This window comes from Narcine bancroftii, chromosome 5 (assembly GCF_036971445.1).
Source record: "Narcine bancroftii isolate sNarBan1 chromosome 5, sNarBan1.hap1, whole genome shotgun sequence".
NCBI lineage: Eukaryota > Metazoa > Chordata > Chondrichthyes > Torpediniformes > Narcinidae > Narcine > Narcine bancroftii.
In genome coordinates this window covers 203,807,747-203,832,387 of record NC_091473.1, presented here as the reverse complement: position 1 = coordinate 203,832,387, position 24,641 = coordinate 203,807,747, and the positions used below count along the sequence as shown (strand labels likewise).

General features: G+C 52.6%; 1 protein-coding gene across 6 annotated transcripts in view; it reads right to left on the bottom strand.

The window, feature by feature from the left end:
- Positions 1 to 5,398: 5,398 nt before the first annotated feature.
- The window catches only part of LOC138764608 (ER membrane protein complex subunit 9-like), a 30,085-nt gene continuing 10,842 nt past the window's right edge, over positions 5,399 to 24,641 (bottom strand). Inside the window, exons 3-7 of one of the 6 annotated variants that reach the window (XM_069940733.1) lie at positions 24,452 to 24,528; positions 19,882 to 19,951; positions 19,114 to 19,208; positions 16,496 to 16,710; positions 5,399 to 10,063 (exon numbers count right to left, since the gene is read on the bottom strand). In XM_069940733.1, coding sequence (XP_069796834.1) covers positions 16,530 to 16,710; positions 19,114 to 19,208; positions 19,882 to 19,951; positions 24,452 to 24,528 — 423 coding nt within the window. In that variant the 3' untranslated portion in view covers positions 5,399 to 10,063; positions 16,496 to 16,529. Of the gene's footprint in view, positions 10,064 to 13,271; positions 14,580 to 15,814; positions 15,967 to 16,495; positions 16,711 to 19,113; positions 19,209 to 19,881; positions 19,952 to 22,683; positions 23,112 to 24,451; positions 24,529 to 24,641 lie in introns of those variants that run through there. The other 5 variants (XM_069940732.1, XM_069940731.1, XM_069940734.1 and 2 more) reach the window with 5 other exon arrangements.

Below are 24,641 nucleotides of genomic sequence, written 5' to 3'. Positions count from 1 at the left end.
GGAACAGAGAGATCTTGGAATAATGGTTCATCGTTCCTTGAAAATGGATTCTCATGTAGATAGGGTGGTAAAGAAGGTTTTTGGTATGCTTAAATTTGGAACACTGTGTACAGTTCTGCTCCCCAAATTATAGGTAGGATATCAATAAGGTGGAGAGGGTGCAGAGAAGATTTACTAAAATGTTGCCTGGATTGAAGTATCTAGAATACAAAGAAAGATTGAGTAGACTGGGTCTTTATTCATTGGAGTGTAGAAGGTTGGGGGGATTTGATAGAGGTATATAATGTTATGAGGGAGGTAGACAGAGTAGATGTGAATAGGCTCTTCCCTTTGAAGGTAAGTGAGATTGGAATGAGGGATCATAAGTTAAGGGTGAGGGGGCTAAAGTTTAGAAGTAACATGAGGGGAAATTTCTTCACTCAGAGAGTGGTGGCTGACAGAAGAGAGCCTGAGAGTTCAGCAATGGTACATAGAAATGAATAAATGTATTCCATTGGAAAAAATAACATATAATTTAAAAAATAAAGTCACATTGTTTGAACAAATTTGGGAACCGTACATGAAACACAACAGAGAGAGCCTACCGCAGACCTCCACCCCCTAAAATGATAGAAGACAAAATGAACTGATCCAGTGTGCAAAAGTAGATGATACAATTTTCTTGTTTATTTTCATGTGTGATGACATTGTTTAATGGGTTTATTGTATTGTATATGTTGAACGTTTAGTGGGTAGGGAAGGGGATGGGAAGGAGGGGGGGGGGAAAAGGGGAGAAAATGACACTGTGTATATTCAAGAGGGAAATGTTTGTGTGTATTTTGGTTAATATGGTCCATAGTGTGAAAAATTTTAAAAATGAGAGTGGTGGCTGAGTGGAATGACCTTCTGGAAGAGGTGGTTGGAGCAGGGTCAATTTTGTCATTTAAGAAAAGGTTGGATGAATGCGTGGATGTGAGGGGATTGGAGGGTTATGGACAGGGAGCGGGTAGGTTGGACTAGAGGAGATCCCTTAAATCAGTACAGACTAGAGGGGCCGAGATGGCCTGTTTCCATACTGTAATTGTTATTTATATATATTGCCTCCAACCGTGCATCTTGGGGCCTCACAGTTCGGCGGGCACCAACCTCCTTTGAAGAAGACCGCAGAGCCCACCTCACTGACAAAAGACAAAGGAGGAAAAACCCAACACCCAACTTCAACCAACCAATTTTCCCTTGCAACCGCTGGGCTGCATCCGTGCCTGCCTGTCCCGGATCGGACTTGTCAGTCACCAACGAGCCTGCAGCAGACGTGGACATACCCCTCCATAAATCTTCATCCGTGAAGCCAAGCCAAAGAAAAGAAAGGAAGGATATGTGAGAGATGAGTAAAACTAATATGAAAATATGAAAGATGAAGAAAACTAGTATGGATATATGTGTAATGAATAAAGCCAGTATGAATAGGATAAGGATAGATAATAGAATGTAGGAAGTAAAGTTAGTCTGAATAAGATAGGGTCTTCTCGCCTTTTCGACAGAATTAGCAAGTTCTGCATATAAGAAGTTAGTAAGCCCTGAGAGTCGGGAAGGTGTGAATAAGGACAATGACATGATGGGACACCGACAGGATACCTCCTGGTCCTCCAAGTTCACAGAAACAGCACTTAGGCAGACAGGATTGCCTAATGCCAAACTCATCCAGGAGGCAGAAGAATGTAAGGGGGAGGGTACTTCTATACTGAAATAAACTGTATAAAAGTTGGGTGAGCCCCAGTGTATGTGTGTATTCCCAGGGTAAGGGGAAGCACCCAACTTTGCATTGTTGTATAATAAATGTTCTTTGTTCTCAATTTTTGTCTCGAGCAAATTCTGGGAAGGTACTTCTGTTTCTCACAGATATATATACACACACACACATATACACAAAAGCACACTTATACACCTACACACACAATCAACCCCCCCCCCCCCCCCAACACACACACACACCAACTCCACCCATGAATCTGTAGGTGACACCACTGTCCTGGGGAGCAGCTCTAACCAACGTGGTTTGGGGTACAGAGGGAGTGAGGGGGACTCGTGGCTTGGAGCCAGGATAATCTCTCCCCCAGTGTCAGCAAGACGAGGGAGCTGGTCATAGACCAGGGAGGACCAATCCCCTCCTGAACAAGCCCTCCAGCCTTGGAAAACGCAATGTCCCACTCCGGCCACACTGTCTTCACCTTCTCCCATAGGATAGGGGATTCATGGGGGGAGGGGATTCTTGAGAGGGGGGTGAAATCACGCACCAACAGGTTTGAGTAGTGTAGCGACTTTGTTTGAATTCGCTGCGTTGAAAATGCCAACGTCCTGTGACGTCATCGCGTTGTGGCGTCACTCTCGGGCCGCTACATAGAAGTGAAGGGTTCCTCAGCCCGCATGTGGTGCAAGGCGCAGACTCCTACTCGACAGTGAAGGGGAGCCCACGCCATCTTGGACCGGCGGCTATTCGGCCCGTTTGCTTGCGTGGTCACTTGGCCCGCTACACTACCACACACACCACAGAAGTGCCTGTCTCACGGCCAAGATGGTTCACTCCCACTGGAAAACAGCACCAGGGGATGGTGACCAGGCGGGTCCCGAAGCTGGGAATGGAGGACCCGTTGGCTGCTTGCAGGGGAAAGCCTTTGGTGTTGTTTCTCGCCTCAAAGTACGTTGGCGGGATGAGGCTGATCTCCACGCCCGTGTCAACCCTCTTGGTCCTCTGGTCTCTGAGGTAGAGTTGGCCTTTCTGTGTGCCAACCACTGAGGCCACTGTCGGCAGCCGCCTGCCCGTTTCCCATCACCCTGTTGGTTTTGGCAGGGGGGTACACCACAGGCATTCCTGCCCCATCGGCGGTGGTAGAAACAGTACCCACTGTTCTCTCCATACCCTTCGCATTGCCGCCGTGCCGCAGCTACCACTGGTGATTTTGGTGGACTAAACGGGGTGGCGGCGCCAATTGCGTCGACTGGTTGCACATGGAGGGAGCTCTGCTGTGGTGTGCAGAACAGCCTATCTGGCTCCTTGGCTACGGGATGTGGGGCACTGAAATCCATGTCTGAAACTGTCGAGGACACATGTACTGGTAGTTTCGAGAGGAGTAGGGCTTTGAACAGGAAACAGTCTGTGTGCCCGTCTGCCAGGGCCACCATCTCGTGCAACAGCTCGGAGGGGGTTTCTGTTGCCCAGGCCCTCCATGTTGAACATTCTAATGGCGCTCATGCCGGCTGAGCTCCTGGGTGTCGAGGAGGAACCATCGGGGCTGCTTGTACTTATGCTCTATCGATGGGTTTTCTATGAACGAACTTACTTTGACAGCTGTGGCAGCGTCCAGGGCACTGACGACGTGCCCGAACCTGGTGTCCTCTGAAACTATTCCCCTGATGTGGAACTGGGTCTCAGCCAGCTGCATCCAGTTCCTGGGCTGGCTCGCCCAGAACGGCAAGAGATGTCCGCCCACTGTTGGTCGTGGGCGCTGTGAATGTGGATTCAGCCGGTTGCTGCATTCTCGTGTGAACGATGCTGGGTCCAAGACGCTGGAACTGTTGGGGTCACCACTGTCGCAACTGGTTCAGCAGCAACGCTACCGAATAACGAGACATCCACACAGCCCGAGAGTGAAACCAAGACCGACTTTACTGTTTGAATTCGCCGCGTTGCCCCATTGGGAATGCCCATTTCCGATGATGGGCCTGCCGGCGTCCGGAAGTGACATCTTCGCATCGTGGTGTCACTCCTCAGCCGGCAGCACGGTACGCGGAAGTGGAGAGGGCTCCTTAGTTTGCACGTAGTGCTAAACGTGGGCTCCTCTGCAGTGAAGGGAGGCCCACGCCAGCTTGGAACGGCCATTCATTGCAGCGATTCGGCCTGTTCACCCGCACGGTCGCTTGGCCCGCTACCCCAGTTCCTTTCCCGGGGTTGACAGGAACATCATACACAGTGAAATAATATCGCCCTTGCTCTGCTCTCGCTGATCTGCAACATTGCCCTCTTGTTTCATCTGCTGGGCGACTAGACTGCTCACAGAACAACTTTCTCCGTGCACCTTGGTACTGGGAACATTACAGCACAGGAGCAGGCCCTTCGGCCCATAATGTTGTGCTGACCTGCGGACACCGACTCCACAACAATCTCCCTCAGTCTTTTAACTGTCCCTATCCACCCTCCACCACCACCCTCTGGCAATGCACGCCAGGCCCCCATCCCTCTCCACATAAAGAAACCTGTTTTCTCCCGTAAATCCTCCTCCGATCACGGCTCAAGACTCAAAGTTCCTTTTATTGTCAGGTTAAAAATGCCACAACATGATCTACTCCAACTTCTCAAGGGTCACTATGACCATTGCCCGGCGCCCCCAACCAAAGGTGCTTTTAAGCTGGCCCCTGGGTCACCCTCCCGGGACCCAGATGCGATGAGTGGGGTAAAGGTGCCTCCAGCACCTTTTAAGCTGTGGGGGAGGCGGGGTTGGACCCATTTAATTGGCAAACTGGGGATTTGAGGGGGATCCCGTCCCCGCAATGACATGGTAAGTGACGCGGCATGCACTCCGGGGAAATATTGGTATCCCACACTAACCATCAATTTCCCTCCCACCATCAATCGCACTCCTTCCCCCCCCCCCCCCCCCCACACAATCTGACTCCTCTCCTCCCGCGGTAGCTGACCCCTCTCCCTTCAAATGAGGAACTCCCCCTCCCCCCCCATGGCTGCGACCTCACTGCCCCCAGTTGTGGCCTCCGCTTCTCCCCCTCGCGGCAATGACCTCTCACCCACCGGCCCCCCCACCCCACCCTACCCTTCTCCACCCTGGGCCCTGGCAGCGACCCAAGGGTTTCCCCGTGTCGTGTAAACGCTGATGTCACAGGAGTAACCGGGTCGGCCATTTTACTGTTCAGGCCGCCTGTGGATGCATCCTGGGTAAGTTTAACTGGGTTTCCGGACCACCTCCGAGGTAAGGCAGAGACCCGGTTGGATTTGGACCATGCTGGCCAGGTTGGACCCCTCCAAGCTGCCTTGTCAGTGGGGCGCGAACTGGGCAAATTGCCCCATTAACCCCATTTTACACGGCCGCTTGAAAGTGCCTATGAAGCCAGAGTCCTTTCAGTGTCGCCGAGTGCCCGCGGATTCCCCTCCAGCACCCACTCCACCCCCCCATCCGCCACCCGAGCTGTAGATCCCAAACCTCCGACACGATCAGGAAGCCTGAGGCCCTTCGGGAGGCTTCCTTGCCCTCAAAACCCTCACCAATCCTGTATCTGGTACCCAGCAGTGCCACCAAATTCTTTTGCTAAAGATGTCCTCTGGTGCACCCCCGCCCCCGCCCCCACCCCCTGGGAGAAAGGCGCTGGCTAGCCACCCTATCCATGCCTCCTGAACAACAGTGGACTGGGAGATAGAAAAAAGTTCAGCACATACTAGAAGGGCCAAAGGGGCCTTTTTCTGTGCTGTTGTGTCCTATGTGACAACAAACATAGTAACAGTGGGATGAAGGGGGCAGAAAACATTCCTTTTTTATATAAAAACATCTAAATTATAAATTTAAGTACAGCGCGGTAATGGGCCATTTTGGCCCATGAGTCCGTGCCGCCCAATTTACACCCCATTATAACCTATTGTGGGAGGAAACTGGAGCCTGCGGGGGGTGAGGTGGCGGGTGGGGGGAACCCAAGCAGACACGGGGACAATGTGCAGACAGTGAACCCCAGTCCCGACTGCCCTGCCCCAGTGAGAAGGGAAGGCCTGAATTATAAGGAGAGAATGGACAGGCTTCGACCTTTCTCCCTGGACTGCAGAGAAGGCGAAAGGCAGCTTCCAGAGGGTCCAGCGCCGGTGGTCCTGGCCTTGAATGTGTTGCAACCTGCATGCAGTTGGTACCTTCTCCTTACAGGGGTTTCCTCTGCATTCTTCAGTCTCCTCTCGTTCTGAAAACCTACTTGGTTCATCTCTTAATTGGGCAACATGGGTTATATGGTTTGTCCATTGATCATTAAAATTAAAACAATAGTTAACTTTTTTTTTTACAAATTAAACAGTGGGGAGACAGAGTGTGGACAGCGATGGGGTAAGAGAAGAGGTAGCAGGGAAAGTATATTGTGGCAAGTGTGAATTGTCAGCATTGACACTGAGAGTGATCGGAAGGTGTTGGTGTTCAGAAGCATGTGGGCATTCTTTGCCAAATGGCAGGTCAAACATTGTATGATGATCACTACCGTAAGAAGTTTGGTCAAGAATGGAAAAGTCTTGTTCCAATTACACAGGGGCATTGTCTGAAATGGTGACCAGGAGTACTGCGCATGGGGCTCGTCTCCCCGCCCAAGGAAGGGGAGCCTTGCGATTGGAGTAGTGGGGACCCCCCCCCCAAGCTCCAATTCTGCAGCCTCCTGTCTGAAACGGTGACCAGGAATATCGTGCCCAGAGCTCATCTCCCCACCCAAGGTAGGGAGGGAGTGCAGGAGTGGACTCAGTGTACCCCCCCTTCACCCCCATGTGACCATACCCAGGATATCAGGTAGGGTTCCAGGCCAGCAAGTTCACCCAATCAATTCCTGGGATGGGACGAGGGACCGACCGTCCCTTATCAGAGAGTAGGAGAGAGGAGGGGGGGCGGGGACTAGATTACCAGCACCCTCCCCCAAGATTGGGGGTCTTGGAAGGGTTAGGTGGTTCCTCTAACTGGGGGTGAGGGGGAGGCAGGGTGTACGGTGACCATCCCCGAATGATAGGCTGGCAGTTCAAGAGGGAGATGGCTCTCTTGGATTCTCACCTTCCCCCCTCCCCCTTGGAGGAGGGCATGGAGGGGCCCGTATCACTGAGGGAGACGGAGAGTGGGGGATGTGGGAGATTGGCGCACTGGCAACTAGGGAGAACAGAAATAAAAAACTAAAGGGCCAAATGGCCTGTTTCTGATCCACTCGTCAACACATCGGTAGACAAACAGGGAATGAGAGACTTGGAGAACATGTAGGCATCAATGACAGGCCCAGTACTTGAAATTAGAAGAGTGAATTTGGAGTAGTGTATGCAGTTCTGGTCACCAAATTACAGGAAGGATTCACTCTGTGTCTGTCTCCAGGAGTGTGTGAGGAGACGGTGTGGAGGGAGTTTCACTCTGTGTCTGTTCCGGGGTGTGTGACGGTACAGAGGGAGCTTCACTCTGTGTCTGTCCCCAGGAGTGTGTGATGGGATGGTGGGAAGGGAACTTCACTGTGTCTGTCCCCGGAGTGTGTGATGGGACGGTGCGGAGGGAGCTTCACTCTTTGCCTGTCCCCAGGAGTGTGTGACAGGACGGTGCAGAAGGAGCTTCACCATGTCTGTTCCCGGAGTGTGTGATGGGACGGTGCGGAGGAAGCTTCACTCTTTGTCCGACCTTGACCCTTTTCTTCCCTTTTTCTCGTTACAAGTATTATCACATCAACATAGTCTGTGACCATCAGGAGCACGTCACCAGCGTAGGCCGGGAGGACCTCCTGCACGTCTGGTTTACGCAGAACCAAACCCTCAGCCTCCTCTGAAGGAGACATAGGCATGGCCCTACGCAGATGGTAGGAGCAGGCTGGACATGGGGCAGCCTTGTCCCACTCCTCTCCTGAAACTGAAAGGAACCATCAAAGACCCATTGATCTTGACCAGGCCCTCTGTGGCAGCGTGCAACAGTCGAACCCTGGCCACAAAATGGGGGCCGACTCCAAAGGCTTGTAGCGTGGTGAACATGTAGTCATGGCAAGGGTGAGAAAGGCAGCCGACTGACCAGTCGTCTGGCTATGGTGGACCAGGTCCTGGACCAGATCGATATTGTCCTGGATGGACCAGCCTGGGACCATGAAGGGCTGGTGGGGGTGGATCATTTGGGCCAGCACAGGACTTAAACAGTTAGCCATAGCCCTGGCCAACACCTTGAAATCGGTACAGACTGGGCGCCGATTCTTCAATAGACGGAGATCACCCTTCTTCGGCAGTGTGAGAGATGAGAAAAACTGATATAAAAATATTAAGATGAGGAAACTAGTATAGATATATGTGTAATGAATAAAGCCAGTATGAATAGGATAAGAATAGCCTTTTAGACAGAATCAGCAAGTTCACCAGTATGAATAAGATAAGGATAGATAATAGATAATAGAATGTAGGAAGTTAGTCTGAATAAGGGTCTTCTAGCCTTAGACAGAATTAGCAAGTTCTGCATGTAAGAAGTTAGTCAGCCCTGAGAGTCAGGAAGGTGTGAATAAGGACAATGATATGATGGGACACCGACAGGATACCCCCTAGTCCTCCAAGTTCACAGAAACAGCACGTAGGCAGGCAGGATTGCCTAATGCCAAACCTATCCAGGAGGCAGAAGAATGTAAGGGGGAGGGTATTCCTATACTGAAATAAACTGTATAAAAGCTGGGTGAGCCCCAGTGTATGTGTGTATTCCCAGGGTAAGGGGAAGCACCCAACTTTGCATTGTTGTATAATAAATGTTCTTTGTTCTCAATTTTTGTCTCGAGCAATTTCTGTGAAGGTACTTCTGTTTCTAACAGCAGCATGTTTGCAACGGCCCTGTGCCATAAGAGGGGCATCTTCCCCGTCGCCAGATTCTCCCCTAAGACCTGTGTATAGTCACTCCCCAAGATGTCCCAGAGGAACTCACCTGCTGGTGTCACCTCCGTCAATGTCCCACCCCCCCCACGACCAGTGGAGGAGGGGCCTCTCCCGACTCACTCTGAGAACAGACCAACTGGGGGCTGCCCACAGAGGTCTCCTCCACTGCAGGCATCGAGCCCAAGATTGGCCACATTGCCCTCACCTCCTGGCATCTCTCAGGATTCTAGCTCAGCAGGATCCGTCCCACCAGCACCATTTATCCCCTCGGTGCATGATGGACTGGGGTTGGGAGGGATAACTCCTGGGTAGCCCCAGGGACTAACCTCAGGTCGGTATCTTCGCCCTGATACACAGTTGTACCTTCAGTTTGGCATGCAACCTCTCCAATAGCAGGTACACCCGCACCAAGGTACGAGGGGGCAAAGACTGGGGGTCCACCTCCCCACCCAAAACCTTCCCCTCACGTCATCCCAGTTCCCCATCCCCCAGTCCAGAAGAAGGATGTCGCCTGGGGGCACGAATCGGCTCAGGTGGCCTCTGCCTCCAGCTCTTCATATTCCCGCCCGCTGTCCTCTGTTTTCATTACCCACTCAGGGCAGACCGCCTCTCTCACCCGGGGTTCAGGGGTGGGTGCAGGCGTTGGATCATTCTGAGATCTTTCTATTAGGTGCTTCATTTTTTTTCTTCGTCTTCCTCCCCTTTGGATGATCCTCCCCTCCCCCACCCCCTGCTTTGCCCCAGCGTCTCCTGCCACAGGAACTGGGGGATGGGGAGGGGGGTCAGAGCCAGTGGAGGAACTCGCCTCTCGAAGCTTGGGGCAGTCCTTCCGAACATGCCCCAGCCCTTTATAAACATGGTGCCGCGGACAGTGCACGGACCAGTCGGTCTGGTGTACCTTCCCCTCGTACTAGACCTGGACCTGCCCCATAGTCTCATTCTCCTTTCCCAGTAACACAAACGCCTGGCATCGGAAGGAGTAAATGTGCCTGAGTTCAGGTTCCTGAAACCCAACAGGGAGATCTCCCCGGAAGATGGAATGGGGTAGGAATCGTGGGCAGGATGTGGGACAGAATCACCCGCTGACTGGCAGACAAGAGGGTCCACCTGCAGGAACATTTCCCCCACGCCCCCACCCCACCTCAAACCCCTACTGATGGCCAGGGCTGCTCCCTTAGCAGTTTTTAAATAAATCCCAGCCTTCCAGTCCATCCTCGCAGTTGCTGTCGTGGCTGAGTGGCTGACAACCCTCACCATCACCTTCACGCTTTCTCCAGCGTTTACCGCTGAGGATCTTCACCACACAATCTGGAGAGATTTCAGGTCTCGAGCCGCTGCTCCCACCAGCACCAGTAACTCCCGTTTCCCATGAGACCGGTCAAGCTTGGTCAAAACAGAACAAAGTCCTGAAAGTTTCACATTGATTGCAGACTGTTCCCACGATCCTCCGCAGATCGCACTATCCCAAGGTCTCTGCATGGAAGGAAGCGATGCCTGAGTTAGGAGCAGTCTCTCGACTCCCCCACCCCCCACCTAAATCACCCTCAGGTCACCGAGGAGCAGAAAAGCAGGCAGATTTTGGAATGGCGCAGGAATCACTGCGCTGTTGTTATGGGAGACTTCCCTCACATTGACTGGCACCTCCCAACTGTGAGAGAGGTAGATGGGGCAGAATGTCAGGAGTGTCCGAGAAGGATTCACACGGTGTGTAAACTAGCCAACAAGAGGCAGTACTGGATTTTGTATTGAGTAAGGAACATGGTCAGGTGGCGGACCTCTCGGTGGGGGAGTATTTCAGTAATGAGACCACAGCTCCCTGACCTATAGTCAAGGATAGTAGACAAAATGGGAAGTGTTTAATTGGGGAAGCGCTAATTACGATGGGATGAGGCAGGATCTGGGGAGGGGCTAATTACGACAGGACAAGGCAGCAACTGGGGAGGGGCTAATTATGATGGGACAAGGCAGGAACTGGGGAGGGTAAATTGAGAACAGTCATTCTCGGGGAAAAGTACAGAAGTCATGTGGAGGATGTTTAGGGACCACTTGCACAGGGTTCTGGACAGGTTTGTCCCACTGAGACAGGGAAAAGATGGAAGGATAAGGGAACGTGGTTGACAAAAGAGGTGAGGCAGCCAGTCAAGAGGAAGAAGGAAGCAGACATTAGATTTAAGAAGTAGGAGACAGGAAGGGCCTATGAGAATTGTATGGTAGCCAGGAACGCAAGAAAGTCTCAGGAGAGCTAGAAGGGGCACCCTCCTTGGCAGGTAGAATTAAGGAAACCCTATGGCATTTTATGCGCACGTGAGGAACAGAAGGATGAGGAGAGTGAAGGTGGGGCCATTTAAGGATAAAGGAGCCAATGTGCCTGAAGGCAAAGGAGGTTGGGGTGGTCCTGAACCAATGCTTAATATTCACCAGAGAAAAGGACCTTGGTCAAGGTGAGGTCAGAATAGAACAAGCTTATGTGCTGGACCATGTTGAGATTCAGAGGATCTTGAAAGCATTAGGATTGATAAGTCCCCTGGACCAGTCGAGATATACCCCAGCTGGCTATGGGAAAGAAGGGAAGAGATAGCCGGATGTTGGCTCTGATCTTTGCATCCTCCTTGGCCATGGGGCGGTGCCGGAGGATTGGAGAATGGCCCAGCCCATTATTTAAAAAAGGTAACAGGTGAAACCCAGAGAATTATAGACCAGTGAGTCTTACATCAGTGGTGAATAAACTATTGGAGAGGATTCTTCAGGACAGGATTTGCAAGCATTTGGAGAAGTTCAGTCTTCTTGGGGATGGTTTGTATGGCTTTGTGAGGGGAAGGTCGTGCATCATGAGCCTAATTGAGTTTTTTGAGGAAGTTATAAAAGAAATTGATGAAGGTCGGGTGGTAGATGTGGTCTACATGGATTTTACAAAGTCCCCATGGTAAAAAGTCATGGAACCTTGGGTGTGTGGATTCAGAACTGGCTTTCCTTCAGAAAGCAGAGGGTAGTAGTAGTAAATGGATTGTATTCTGCCCGGAGGTCAATGACTGGTGGAGTTCTGCTGTTTTGACATACTGCTTGGTAACAGGCCCTTGCGGCCCACAGGCCTGATTTACACCCACAACCTTGTACATTTTTGGAGGGTGGAAGCAAACGAGAGGACCCAGAAGAAACCCGTGCAGACACGGGGAGAACGTACAAACTCTTTGCAGACAGCGTGGGATTCGAACCCAGATTGCTGGTGTTGTAACAGTGTTGAACTAACCACTGCACTAGCTGCACCACCCTTTTTTTTTTCTGGGACCCCTGCTCCTTGTGATTTCTTTGGAAATGACCTAGATGAAGAGGTAGAGGGATGAGTCAGTAAGTTTGCAATGGATACGAAGGTTGGAGAAGTTGTGGACGGAGCTGAAGGTTGTCAAAGGTTACAACAGGATGCAGAGTTGGGTGGAAAAGAGGCAGTTGGAGTTTAATCTCGATAAGTGTGAGGTGATGCATTTTAGAAGGACAAACTTGAAGGGAGAGTACAGGGTTCATGGTCGGATACTCAATAGTGTGGACAAAAAGAGAGACCTTGGAATCCAAATCCACACATGATCAAGATTGCTAGGATAGTTAAGGCTTATGGTGTGCTGGCCTTCATTAGTCGGGGATTTGAGTTCAGGAGTCATGAAGTAATGTTGCAGCCCTTTTAATCTCTGGTAAGACCACACTCAGAGCATTGGGTTCAGTTCTGGTCACCTCATTACACGAAGGGTATGGAAGCTGCGGACAGGGGCAGAGGAGATTTACCAGGATGTTGCCTCGGTTGCCTTATGAGGCAAGGTTAGCAGAGCTGGGGCTTTTCCCTTTGAAGTGAAGGATAAGAGTTGGCTTCATCTATCAGTGGTTCTCAACCTTTTTCTTTCCACTCACAGACCACTTTACTAATCCCTTACTTATCACAGAGCACCGATGGCATAGGGAATACTTAAAGTGGACTGTGAATGGAAAGGAAAAGGTTGAGAACTACTAGGTCTACAAGGTTATGAATGTGAGGGGAGGAAAGTTTAAGAGAGACATAAGCACTAACATTTTTTTTTACACATAGTGGTTGCCTGGAATTCATTGATGGTGCTGGTGGAGGCTGGTATCATAGGGACATCTAAAATACTCTTAGACAGGCACATGGATGAAGTGAAAATAGAGGGTTCTGGGCTGGTGGTAGGGAAGATTTCATTTGTTTATATAGGTCGGTACAACATTGTGGGCCAAAGGGCCTGTACCATGCTGGGAATGTTCTATGTTGGATGGAATCCAGATCAAGACACGAATCCTTTTGTCGAGGCAGCAGAGCACCAAAGAGAAGACGTCTGGCCACTTCGCAAACCAGCTACCTGGCAATCTTCCAATTGCGCCTGAAGGTTAGGCCGAGGTTCGCAGGCCTCCGAGATGCTGCCTTCGTTAACCGACCACTGGGGTTAACAAATGCAGAAACGGGGAGGGCAGACGCTGACTTTTAAGATACTAATGGGAAATTTCAACAAAAATGTTGTTTTGCGGTGGAATAGATCGCCCCAGATGGACTGCCAGTCAGTCACTCAATGCACGTCGTTGGATGCAGGGTTAAACTTGCAAAGAAGCAAACTCTTCTTCACAAGAAGTTCTTCAGAGAACTCCCACAATCCCCCCTCAGACTCAGAGACTTTTGCGACAGGTGTGAACCTATATTTTTCAAGTTTATTGTCATCTGATTGTACAAGGACAACCTGACAAAACAGCATTCTCCGGTCATTGGTGCAAAAACACGCAGACACACACCCAGACATAACTCACATACAAACAATACATATGCAGGACAAGTATTCATCTATACAAATAAATATTGTTTCATGAATATAAGAGTCTCGGATGGTTAGTGTGAGCGGTTCCTTTGGTCGTTCAGCATTCTCACTGCCTGTGGGAAGAAGCTGTTCCTCAGCCTGGTGGTGCTGGTTCTGATCCTCCTGTATCTCTTCCCTGACAGGAGCAACTGAAAGATGCCATGTGCAGGGTGGACGGGGTCTTTGATGATTTTGCGCGCCCTCTTCAGACGATCCTGGTAGATCACGTCAATGGTGTTGGGGGGTGGGGAGGGAGACTCCAATGATCCTCTCTGCCACTCTGATGGTCCTGTGGATTGACTTCCAATCCGTTTCTCTGCAGCAATCACGCCACACGGCCAGGACACTCTCGATAAAGCTCATGAAGGTTGCTGTGATTGTGGTTGTGCCCACCTCAGTCTTCTCAGCAAGTAGTCACTGTGGCGCCTTCCTGACAAGTGAGGAGATGTTGAGTGTCCTCAATAGGTCACTAGTTAGTGTACTCCAAGGAACTTGGTGCTCTCCACCACAGAGTTGTTGATGCATAGTGGAGGGTGGACGTTCCTGGTCCTCCTGAAGTCCAAAATCACCTCCTTCGTCTTGTCCACGTTGAGATTCAGGTTGTTACCCTCATACCATTTCTACCTCGTTTGCTGACGAGGCCCAACAACTGTGGTGTCGTCTGCAAACTTGAAAATGCTATTGTGGCAACTGGATCTGACGGTGCAGTCATAAGTCAGTAGTGTGAACAGGAGTGGGCTGAACTCACAGCCCTAAGGCGCGCCAGTGCTCAGTGTTACAGTGCCAACATGGACAGACTGTAGTCTTTCCATTAGGAAGTCCGGAATCCAGTTACAGGGAGGGGTGTTGAGTCCCAACGAGGACAGCTTCTCCACCAGCACCTGGGGAATTATGGTATTAAACGCCAAGCTAAAGTCGATGGTGGAGAGACAAGACTACAGCACAGACTGTGGAACGGTTTATTCCAAAGGTGAATTGAAATGTGTCCAGCGTCTCTGGGAAGTATACTTTGATGTGTTCCATCACCAGATGCTCAAAGCATTTCATAGTGGTGGAGGTCAGTGCGTCATGAAGGCCTGTTATTGTCACCCTCCTGGGGACTGGGATAATGGTGGTTGTCTTGAACACTGCAGGAACGATACCTGCTGCAGTGAGGTATTGAAGATGTCCATTCAAATTCTTTCCCAGTGATGCAGACCGTGGGTTAGCTCAGTGTCCCAGCCTGGGAGTGTGACGGGATGGTGGGGAGGGAGTTTGACTCTGTGACTGTCCCCGGGAATGTGTGACAGGATGATACAGAGAGAGATTAACACTGCCTGATCCCAATGTTACAAAGGTAGCTTTGTTCTGTCTGACCCTGACCCTGGCATGTGTGATGGAAGAGTGTGGAGGGAGCTTCACTCTGTGTCTGACCCCATCTCTGGCAGTATGTTACAGGATGATGCAGAGGAAACTTCACTGTGTCTGAACCCGGGAGTGTGTAATGGGACGGTGCGGAGGGAGCTTCACTCTGTGCCTGTCCCAGGAGTGTGTGATATGACGGTGTGGAGGGAGCTTCACTCTGTGTTTGTCCTCGGGAGTGTGTGAGGGGATGGTGTGGAGAGAGATTCACTCTGTGTGGAACTCTGTCCCTGGCAGTGTGTGATGGGACAGAACTGAAGGAGCTTCATGTCTGACCTCATTCCTGGGAAGTATGTGAGGGACAGGTCAGGGGGAGCTTCACGTCTGACCCTGTCCCCGGGAAGTGTGTGATGGATGGGGCAGGGGGAACTTCACATCTGACCCTGTCCCCGGGACATGTGTGAGAACGGGGCGGGGGAGCTTCACATCTGACCCCATCCCCGGGAGGTGAGGAGTGATTTAGAAGAGGTTTCATGAGGGAGGCTCCTGTTTCCCGACTGGAGAGCGCTCGAGGTGACCTCCCTGGGATTTGTTCTGTGTCTGTGCATGAAGTGCACATCCACTGCTGGACCAATGTCGAGAGGAGATGGATGGGGGGGAGGGGGGGAAATAACCTTAATGTCAAACCTATGGAAACTTCTGGAATAATTTCTTCACACCAGATGAACAGGGAAGTGAGCATTCGAGCACAGGACACAGAGCTTGCAATCAATAAGCTTTTCTTCTGCCTGTCAAGAATTATTTTCAAGGGACTGAGGACATGTTAATGGAGAACAGAGCAACAAAGGAGAGAGGTGACTTTAATGGAGGGGTATCAGATTATGATGGGCCAGCCCAGGGCAGTTGCAGCAACACCAGAGGACATCTGTTTGAGGTGAGTGGAGGAAGGCTTGGGCGGGGGGAGGGGAGGGGGAGGGAGGGGATGGGGGAGGGGAGGGGGAGGGAGGGGATGGGGGAGGGGAGGGGATGGGGGAGGGGAGGGGGAGGGAGGGGATGGGGGAGGGGAGGGGGAGGGAGGGGATGGGGGAGGGGGAGGGGGAGGGAGGGGATGGGGGGAGGGAGAGAGAGGGGAGGGGGCTGGTGAGGGGGCACGAGGAGAAGGGATGGGAGGTCATGGTTTGGGCTCAGAGGCTAGAGCCACAAAAATAGGGGTTCAGTTGATTCTCAGTTAGAGCAGACACCAACCCACCCCCTCCTCCCCCCATCATCTCCACCCCCACCCTCTCCCCTTCCCCCACTGTCCCTCAATCCCTCCTCTCCACTGGTCCTACTGGCCCAGCCGTCCCTCCCCCATTCTCCTTCCCCCCTCAGCATTCCTCACTCCTCCCCTCCGCCTTGTGTCCCTCATCCCCACCCCTACCCCCAGTGTCTCTCAACCCTCCCACTCCTCCTGACATCCCTCACTCCAGTGTCACACCCCTCCCCCTGGCATCCCACACTCTTGCCCCTCCCCCTGGCCTCCCTCATCACTTCCCCTCCCCCTGGCCTCCCTCATCCCTTCCCCTCTCCCTGGCCTCCCTCATCCCTTCCCCTCCCCCTGGCCTCACTTATCCTTTCCCCTCTCCCCGGTGTCCCTCACCCCTGCTCCTCTCCCCAGCATCCCTCATCCCTCCCCCCGCATCCCTCACTCCTCCCCCCCTCCCCCCTCGGTGTCTCTCACCCCTGCCCCTCTCCGCAGCTGAGGGGGGTGGGTTTCAGTTGTTGCTGTTGGCAGCAGCAGCCAGGGCCTGCACCCTTTCGTTGATGTGGACATTGGCCCAGTCCCGCCGGATGTCATCGAAGTGGTCGTCAAAGTCCACCAGCCGGCCATAGGCCCGGGCCTCCATCAGCTCCGTCAGCATCGACCGTGTCCCCGACCAGTCCCGCCACATCACCCTGCAACACGACGGTCTGCTGCTCACATCCAGCCCAGCCATGGCAATGGCTGCGGGGTTAGGAGGGGAGGGGATCCCACATGGGGGGAGGGGGAGAGGCCCACTTGGGAGTAAGAAATTAGTCAGCACGGGGTGTGGTCCCTTTTCTCTCCCTCCCTGCCCCCTCCTTTCCCCCTCCATCACCCACTCCCCCACCCTGCTTCCCCCCCTTCTACCTTCAGCTAGGGGGTGGTGAATCTGTGGAATGTGTTTAATTTTTTTTTAATTTAATTTTTAAATTTAGACAGACAGCGTACTGACAGGCCAATTTACATCCAATTAACCTACACCTCTGGTACTTTTCAAACAGTGGGAGAAAACCAGAGCCCCCGGGGAAATCCCACACTGACATGAGGAAAACGTGCAAACTCCTTACAGACAGCGCGGGATTCAAACCCCAGTTCCGATCGCTGGCGCTGTAACGGCATTATGCTATTCTCTATGCCAACTGTGCCACAGGCGGTTGTGGAGACCAGGTCACTGTGGGTATTTGAGCAGAGATTCCTAGGTTCTTGATTATCAAGGGCATTAAAGGTTATGGGGAGAAGGCCGGGCAGTGGGGCTGAGAGGGAGAATGATTAAATGGCGGGCCAGACTCAGTGGGCTGAGTATCTTTTTTTGCTACTGTGTCTGATAATCTTATGGTTTTATCTTCTTCTCTGCCCCTTCCCCCTCTCTTTGCCCCTTCCCATTCCCTCACTGCTTATTCCCTCTGCCCCCAATCCCAACCCACTTGCCCCTGCCTCTCCCCTCTCTGCTTGTTCTATCTTCCCTCTGTCCCTCCCACTCTTTCTTTTGCAATCATTCTCTCCTCTCTCCCCCTTCCCAATTTGGCCTCCCCTCACTCCCACCTCCTCCTACTCCTACTCTCTTCCTCTCCTCCTCTCGGCCCCTCCTCCTCTCTCCCTGTCCCTCTGATTCCTCTCTGAACCTCTCCCACCCTTAATGCTCTGCTCACTCTCTGCCACTCCTCTTCCCTCTCTCTGCCACTCCTCTCCCCTCTCTCTGCCACTCCTCTCCCCTCTCTCTGCCACTCCTCTCCCCTCTCTCTGCACTCCTCTCCCCTCTCTGCCACTCCTCTCCCCCTCTCTGCCACTCCTCTCCCCTCTCTGCCACTCCTCTCCCCTCTCTCTGCCACTCCTCTCTCCCCTCTCTGCCACTCCTCTCCCCTCTTTCTGCCACTCCTCTCCCCTCTCTCTGCCTCTCCCCTCTCTCTGCCGCTCCCCTCTCTCTCCGCCCGCTCCCCTCTCTCTCTGCCGCTCCCCCTCTCTCTGCCGCTCCCGCTCTCTCTCTGCCGCTCCCGCTCTCTCTCTGCCGCTTCCGCTCTCTCTCTGCCGCTCCCGCTCTCTCTCTGCCGCTCCCGCTCTCTCTCTGCCGCTCCCGCTCTCTCTGCCTCCCCCTGGCCTTTCCCCCTCTCCCATTCCTCTTTCTCTGCCCTTTCCCTCTCACTGTCTCTCCCTGACCCTTCCCTCTCATTGCCACTCCCTCTTCTCTCTCTCTGTCCTTTCTCTCTCTCATCCTCTCTCTGCTGCTCTCTCTCTCTCTGTCCTTTCCCTCTCATTCTCTCTTTCTCTCTCTCTCTGCTTTATTGATGTGCTCACATAGTACCGTAGATAAGGGTGGGCAAACCACTGTGGCCTGTTGTCCATTTTTGTGACCCATTAGAACATTTAGTAGTCTCGAACATTCTGTACATCGCACTTCTTTGATTCAGCACGAGAAGTCACTGCCGTCATTTCAAAGAGTTTAAAGTATATGTCAGAGCGGCAGGTGCAGAAATGCCGACTGTAATATGTGACTACATCAAAGAACTACTGTATGCCAACAGTTAGTGTCATATAGTTATTCTGTTTGGAAATTAATTTTCGATGACACAGGGTTTTTCTGGTCTGAAAAAAACATTTTTCTTGCAGTGTAACTCCTTATATTCCCGAGACTCCTTATATTTTTCAATTAATAAAAAGTTTGGACCCCCGCAGAAGTCATTTCAGTATCTGCTGCTCTTAAAGTTAATTTAAATGAATCCAAAAACAATTCTTGAAAGACTTTTGAAAACGACGCCAGCAGAATCTTGTGTTGAAACTAAGAAGTTCAAGTGGCGATGTTCTAACAGGCCACAGCTTGCCCACAACTCATGGCTTGGCCACCCCTGCCTCAACCCCACCACCCCGAAGCAGCCGTCTCTAACCCCCACCCCACCCAAACCCGCCGCACCCCGTCCGTTTTGAAACGGACGCTGCGGTGCCAGCGACGCCATTCCCACACTCTGGACCAGCGAGGAACAACCCCTGGCAGGTTAGGCCCCGTCCTCCTGCAGCCCCAGCCCCCCAGCGAGGTCAGTGGTCACCCAGCAAAGGTCACTCACAGGTTCTTGTCCATGGCTGCCCATTTGTTGTCCTGCCGCTCGTACACCACCAAGGCCGGGCCACTGTATCCCCCCGACAGCTTGGTGTCGTCCAGCTGAAAGGGAGGTCGGTGGTGAGCTGACACCGCGTGGGAGATTGGAGACCACTCTCCTCCACGGTCCCCTCCCTGGAAACCACACGCCCTCCACCCCCCACCAACAATCACCTCGTGGTTCCAGCTCCCCGTGAGAAGGAGTGTTCCCCTGGTGGAGCGTGACAGGACACACTTGGGACAGGCTGATAAGTCAACCTCCCTGTCTCATCCTTCTCACTTTATTCAGACTCTCTCTCTCTCCATCTCCCCGTCCCTCACTCTCCCCCCTACTCACCCTCTCCCTCAGTCTTTCCCCCTCACCCTCACCTCCCCCTCACTCTCTTCCCCCCCCACACCCTGCCCACTCACTCTCACACCCCCTCTTTTGTCCACTACCCTCTCTTGCCCACCTACCCCTCTCTCTCTCTCTCTCTCTCCCCCCCATCTACCTCTCCTGCCTCCCTCTCCTGGCCCCCTCTTCCTCACCCTCTCCTGTCTCCTGGTCTCCTCTCAGACACCCTTTCCCTCACCTGGTCTCCCTCTCCTTCTCCTCTCTCAACCCCCTCTCCCTTTCCCAGCCCTCACTCTGTGTGGGCAAAATGGCCTGTAGGTCCTGTTACCACACTGTGAGACTCCATGACTAATACCAGGGACTAAAAGTCCCTGGCCTCGTCCTGTGTAGTTTGTGACTCACCATAATCAGCACAGCTCCCTTCAGATGCTCCGCCACACGATCCCCGATCTTCACGGCGATGAGGTTGGGGCTGTAGCGGGGAGAAGGTTTGGGATGGGTGGGCAGGGAGACAGGAGGAGGAGGAGGGAGGACAAGAGGAAAGGAAGAGTTAGCAACAGTGACTCTGGCCAAGTAAGGCCTGTGAGGAAGGTATTTCAAAAATGTGCTGGAAATCCTCCACATGCCGGGCAGCGGTGGCAGGGGAAGAAACCGGGGGAAGGTTCTCAGAGGCAGGAGCCCAATTGCAGGGCATGAGGGATCAGGGTGTCCCAGGGGTTTAAAATGAGTGTGGCTTTGGGGGAATGGGGGGGGGGTGGTTCCTCGTGGATTTTAAGGGACTATGGTAACTGGTGGGATTACGGGGAGGAAGGGAACCAGTGGGATTACGGGGAGGGTGGGAAACAGTGGGATTACGGGGAGGGTGAGAACCAGTGGGATTATGGGGAGGGAGGATACCAGTGGGATTATGGGGAGGGTGAGAATAGATGATATTATGGGGAGGGTGGACACCAGTGGGATTATATGGGGAGGGTGGGCACCGGTGGGATTATATGGGGAGGGAGGAAACCGGTGGGATTACAGGGAGGGTGGGAACAAGTGGGATTATGGGGAGGGTGGGAACTGGTGGGATTACGGGGAGGGTGGGATTATGGGGAGGGGGGGGTCTTTAGCACAGACCACTAATCCCTTGATATTAGTCAGATTGCCACTAGAGATCAGTGATGCATAAAATGAGAGTGCAAGAGGAAAGGAGAGAGGGAGAAAGAAACAGAGAGAGGAACATCAGACAGTGGGAAGGAAGGAGAGGCAGAGGGAGGGACAAGGGAAGGTGTTGGTGGAGGGGGCTGGGCTGAGGGGGAGAAATAAAAGCAGACACAGAGGAAAAGACGCAAGTTGTGGGGGGGTGGGGGGGGAGAATGGAAGAGAGTTTTTGCATCTTGGACAAGTTGTTGAGACCAGAGAGGCAGGAAATCAACCGGCGATCGCCGGAAGCATCTGACATTCGAATTCTGGCCACGCTGCCTCAACGTGTTTCTGCAGGCCTCCACCGTGATCATCCAATCCGACGCAGATGAGCTGCTCTTACTGTTCTCATGGGTCAGGCCCTGTATTTACCCGATGGTCAGAGACTGCGAGTTTTTCACCGCAGCAAGTACCTGGCCCAGGTGAATAGTAACACCCATGCGAAAGCAGCTACCTGGGGACTCGATCAATGATTACCTCGGGTCCTGCGAGACCACGGACAGGCCTGCGGCTGGCCGTATCAGCAGAGTACAGGGAGGATCTGATCTGAGATGCCTGGTAGCAGCATCAGATTGGATTACATTCACCAGCGACTGCTAGAACAGGGTGAGCTGAAGCTGCAGAAAGCCATCGAACTAGTTAAAACACCGGAAGTCGCCCTCCGCAACGGAGACTCTTTCTCAACCAATGATGCAGCCGGCACATGGTGAATGCGGGTGCCGCCATCTTGGGACGCAGGATTGCAGGCCGCCTCTCACCCCGACCTGACTGCCACCAGCAAGTACCCGAAGGGCTCCCACTACAACCAGCAGAAGAACCCCAGAAAACACTCCCCAGCGAAGGACGGGCTCTGTTCCGGCTGCGGGAAGGGACACTACGCCAAGTCCAAGCAACCTTCTAATCCAAGCAGTGCCGCGTGCAGTCAGTGGGGGCCGTCGTCATCTTGGACAACATCACTTCTGACGAACAGACTGACCAGGAGCCAGCAGCTGAGCCACAGCCGGTGCTACGACAGTCACGACGGCAGGCTAGACCACCGGACAGACTGAACCTGGGATAGCCATGAACCCACCTCACCCCGCCAGACTTCTTTTTGTAAGAGAGGGAGTGAATATGGTGAAACCACTATATTACCGCAGGTGAGCAGTGACCCTACTTTGTCCAGGTGAAATTCCCGGGAATTCAGGACCTCCTGCACGGGGCCTTTCACACCATGGAGTTTGCTCTCCCCGGCAATTTTATGTGGGTCCCGCCCTCAACTGATGACACGTTACACAAGTTCACCCCCCCCCATTTGTCAGTCCCTCACCCGCACCCCACTCCCTCCTTCCCTTGGCCCTTTCCCCCGTGATGACGGTACAATGCGAGATGAATGGCCGACTTTGTTTCCCACAATCCCTCACGCGGCTGGAACCGCTCTGGGAAATCCTGCTGCAGGAGGGATTATGGTTAACAAGGACGGCCGTTCATCCCGCATTGTGCCACAGTTGCAGCGGGCCGAAGCGGCCTGCTGTTTTCTGGCAGTATCTTAATTTTCTTCGCCTTTGTAACGCAGCACACAAGTGCTGACATCATGATGCCTCCCCACTTGGCCATTTGGGTCTTCACACCAAAGGAGGGGGGGGGGGGGGAGGGTGGTCCGGGAAAACTTCCCGGGGCCAACCTTTTCACACCCTAGGTTCATGGGAGGGTTCCCGGGAAAATTTCCAAGGACTCTCCATAGTGTCTCAATGTGCATGGCTGGCCTGCCCTTCCTCAATGTACCTGTAGCTCCTCCTCCTTGATTCCCCTAATAACCCCTCTCCCAGACCAGCTCGGGTCACTGAGACGTGTCAATAAAAGCCTCTCAGTTAAGGAACTTCTAGACTTTGGAGTTATTGGTAGTGCATCAGTGACAATAAACCATTCAGTTAAAAGGCAGGGAAGAGGGAAGAGAGAGGAGTATGGGAGGCGAGGAAGAGAGGGCTATAAAGGGAGAGGGAGAGGCTGGGAAGGGAAAAGGAAGAGACAGAATCAAAATTTATTCTCATGAACAAGTCACAAAATTCATTCTTTTCTGGCAGCTTCACAGACCAAACGTTTAAATGATCCACATTACAACAAAAGTGAACAAAGGTCAAAGTGCGGCAATGTTCATTGATCATTCAGGAATCTGATGGCAGCGGGGAAGAAGCTGTCCCTGTGCCGCTGAGTCCTTGCTTTCAGGCTCCTGTACCTTTTCCCCGATGCTAGCAAAGAGGGCATGGCCTGGATGGTGGGGGTCCTTGAGGATAGAGGTTGCTTTTTTAAGACACCACCTCATGTGAATATCCTTGATTGAGTCAAGTCTGATGCCTATGATGTTGCAGGCCGAGTTAACAACCCCCTGGAGCTTATTCTTGTCCTGAGAGTTGGCATCTCCAAACCAGGCAGTGATGCAACCACCCAGAGTACTCTCCACGGTACACCTGTAGAAGTTTATGAAAGTTTTCGGTGACATACTGTATCTCTACAGACACCTCGCAAAGTATAGCCGCTGGCTATCAACATGGAGGCTCCAGGACAGATCCTCGTAGCTGTTGACACCCAGGAATTTGAAGTTCTTGACCCTCTCTGCTACTGAGCCCTCGATGAGGACTGAGTTGTATTCCCCTGACTCCCTCCTAAAGTCGACAATCATCTAATTGGTTTTACTGACGTTGAGCGCAAGGTTGTTGTCGTTACAACGAGCTGATCTATCTCCCTCCTGTACACTTCCTCATTGCCGTTTGTGATTCTGCCGACAACCAGTAGGATTGCAGGAAGGGTGGGAACCGGTGCTGTCATCGGCAAATTTGTAGATGGCATTGGGATTGTGTCTGGCCACAGTCATGGGTGAAGAGCAGTGGGCTAAGCACGCATCCATGGGGTGCACCTGTGTTGATAATCAGTGAGGAGGAGACGTTGTTTCCAATTCGTACGGACTGTGGTCTTCTGATGAGAAAGTCAAGGATCCAGTTGCAGAGGGGTGGTACAGAGGCCCAGAGTTTGTAGCTTCTTGACCAGCCCTGAGGGAATAAGGCCGAGCTGTAGTGCATGAAGAGTTGCTGTTTTCGAGGTGATCCAGAGCTGAGTGGAGAGCCAGCGATACTGCATATGCCGTGGAGCGATTGTGACGATAGGGTAATTACAGTGGGTCCAGATCTTTGCTTAGGTACATGTTAATTCTGGCCATGACCAACCTCTCCAAGCCTTTCATCACACCAGAGGTTAGTGCTATTGGGCAAGACATTGTGGCAGCTCACACTACTCTTCCTGGGCACTGGGATGATTGATGCCATTTTAAAGCAGGTGGGGACCTCTGAATGCAGCAGTGAGAGGTTGAAATGTCCATGAACATGGACAGGGTGGAACAGAACGGTGAGAGAGGGAATGTCAGATAGAAATGAGGATCCTTCCCATCCTCTTCACTATGCCATCCTCCCACATTCAGGATTCCCCTCTCCCACCACCTGTTCCCTCCCCCCTCCTGAAGGCCACACCTCTAATCAGCTGCTGTGTATCCCAGGCCCACCCCCTGCATCCAGTGTATGGTTGAAGGAGCAGAATCTGGGGGGATGAGAGGGGCCCTTGAGAGGGGAATCCCTTCCCCAGTCCCCCATCCTTGGAGATGGCACAGATCAGATGGGCCAAAAGGAAGCCCATTAAATGAGAGCCCAAATTCAGAGGCAGTCCAATCTACCCCTCTTTCCCTCAACCCATGGATGCCTCCAACCTCAGTAATCCGAAGACAGACCCACTTTCCCCATCACCTGTCCTGGACCCTTACCTCCTATCCAGCAGCTGGCTGTTGGCCTGGTAGTACCCCGCGATCACCTGGTTGTTGGTAGCGCTCCAGAGGTCGACCTGTAACGGTGACATAGCGGGGGTGGGGTGAGATGAGGGTGGCGTCAATGCACCACTGAGACCAAACACCGCATTTCACGCTGAACTAATCCGTCTCCTGGCCGTGTCAACTA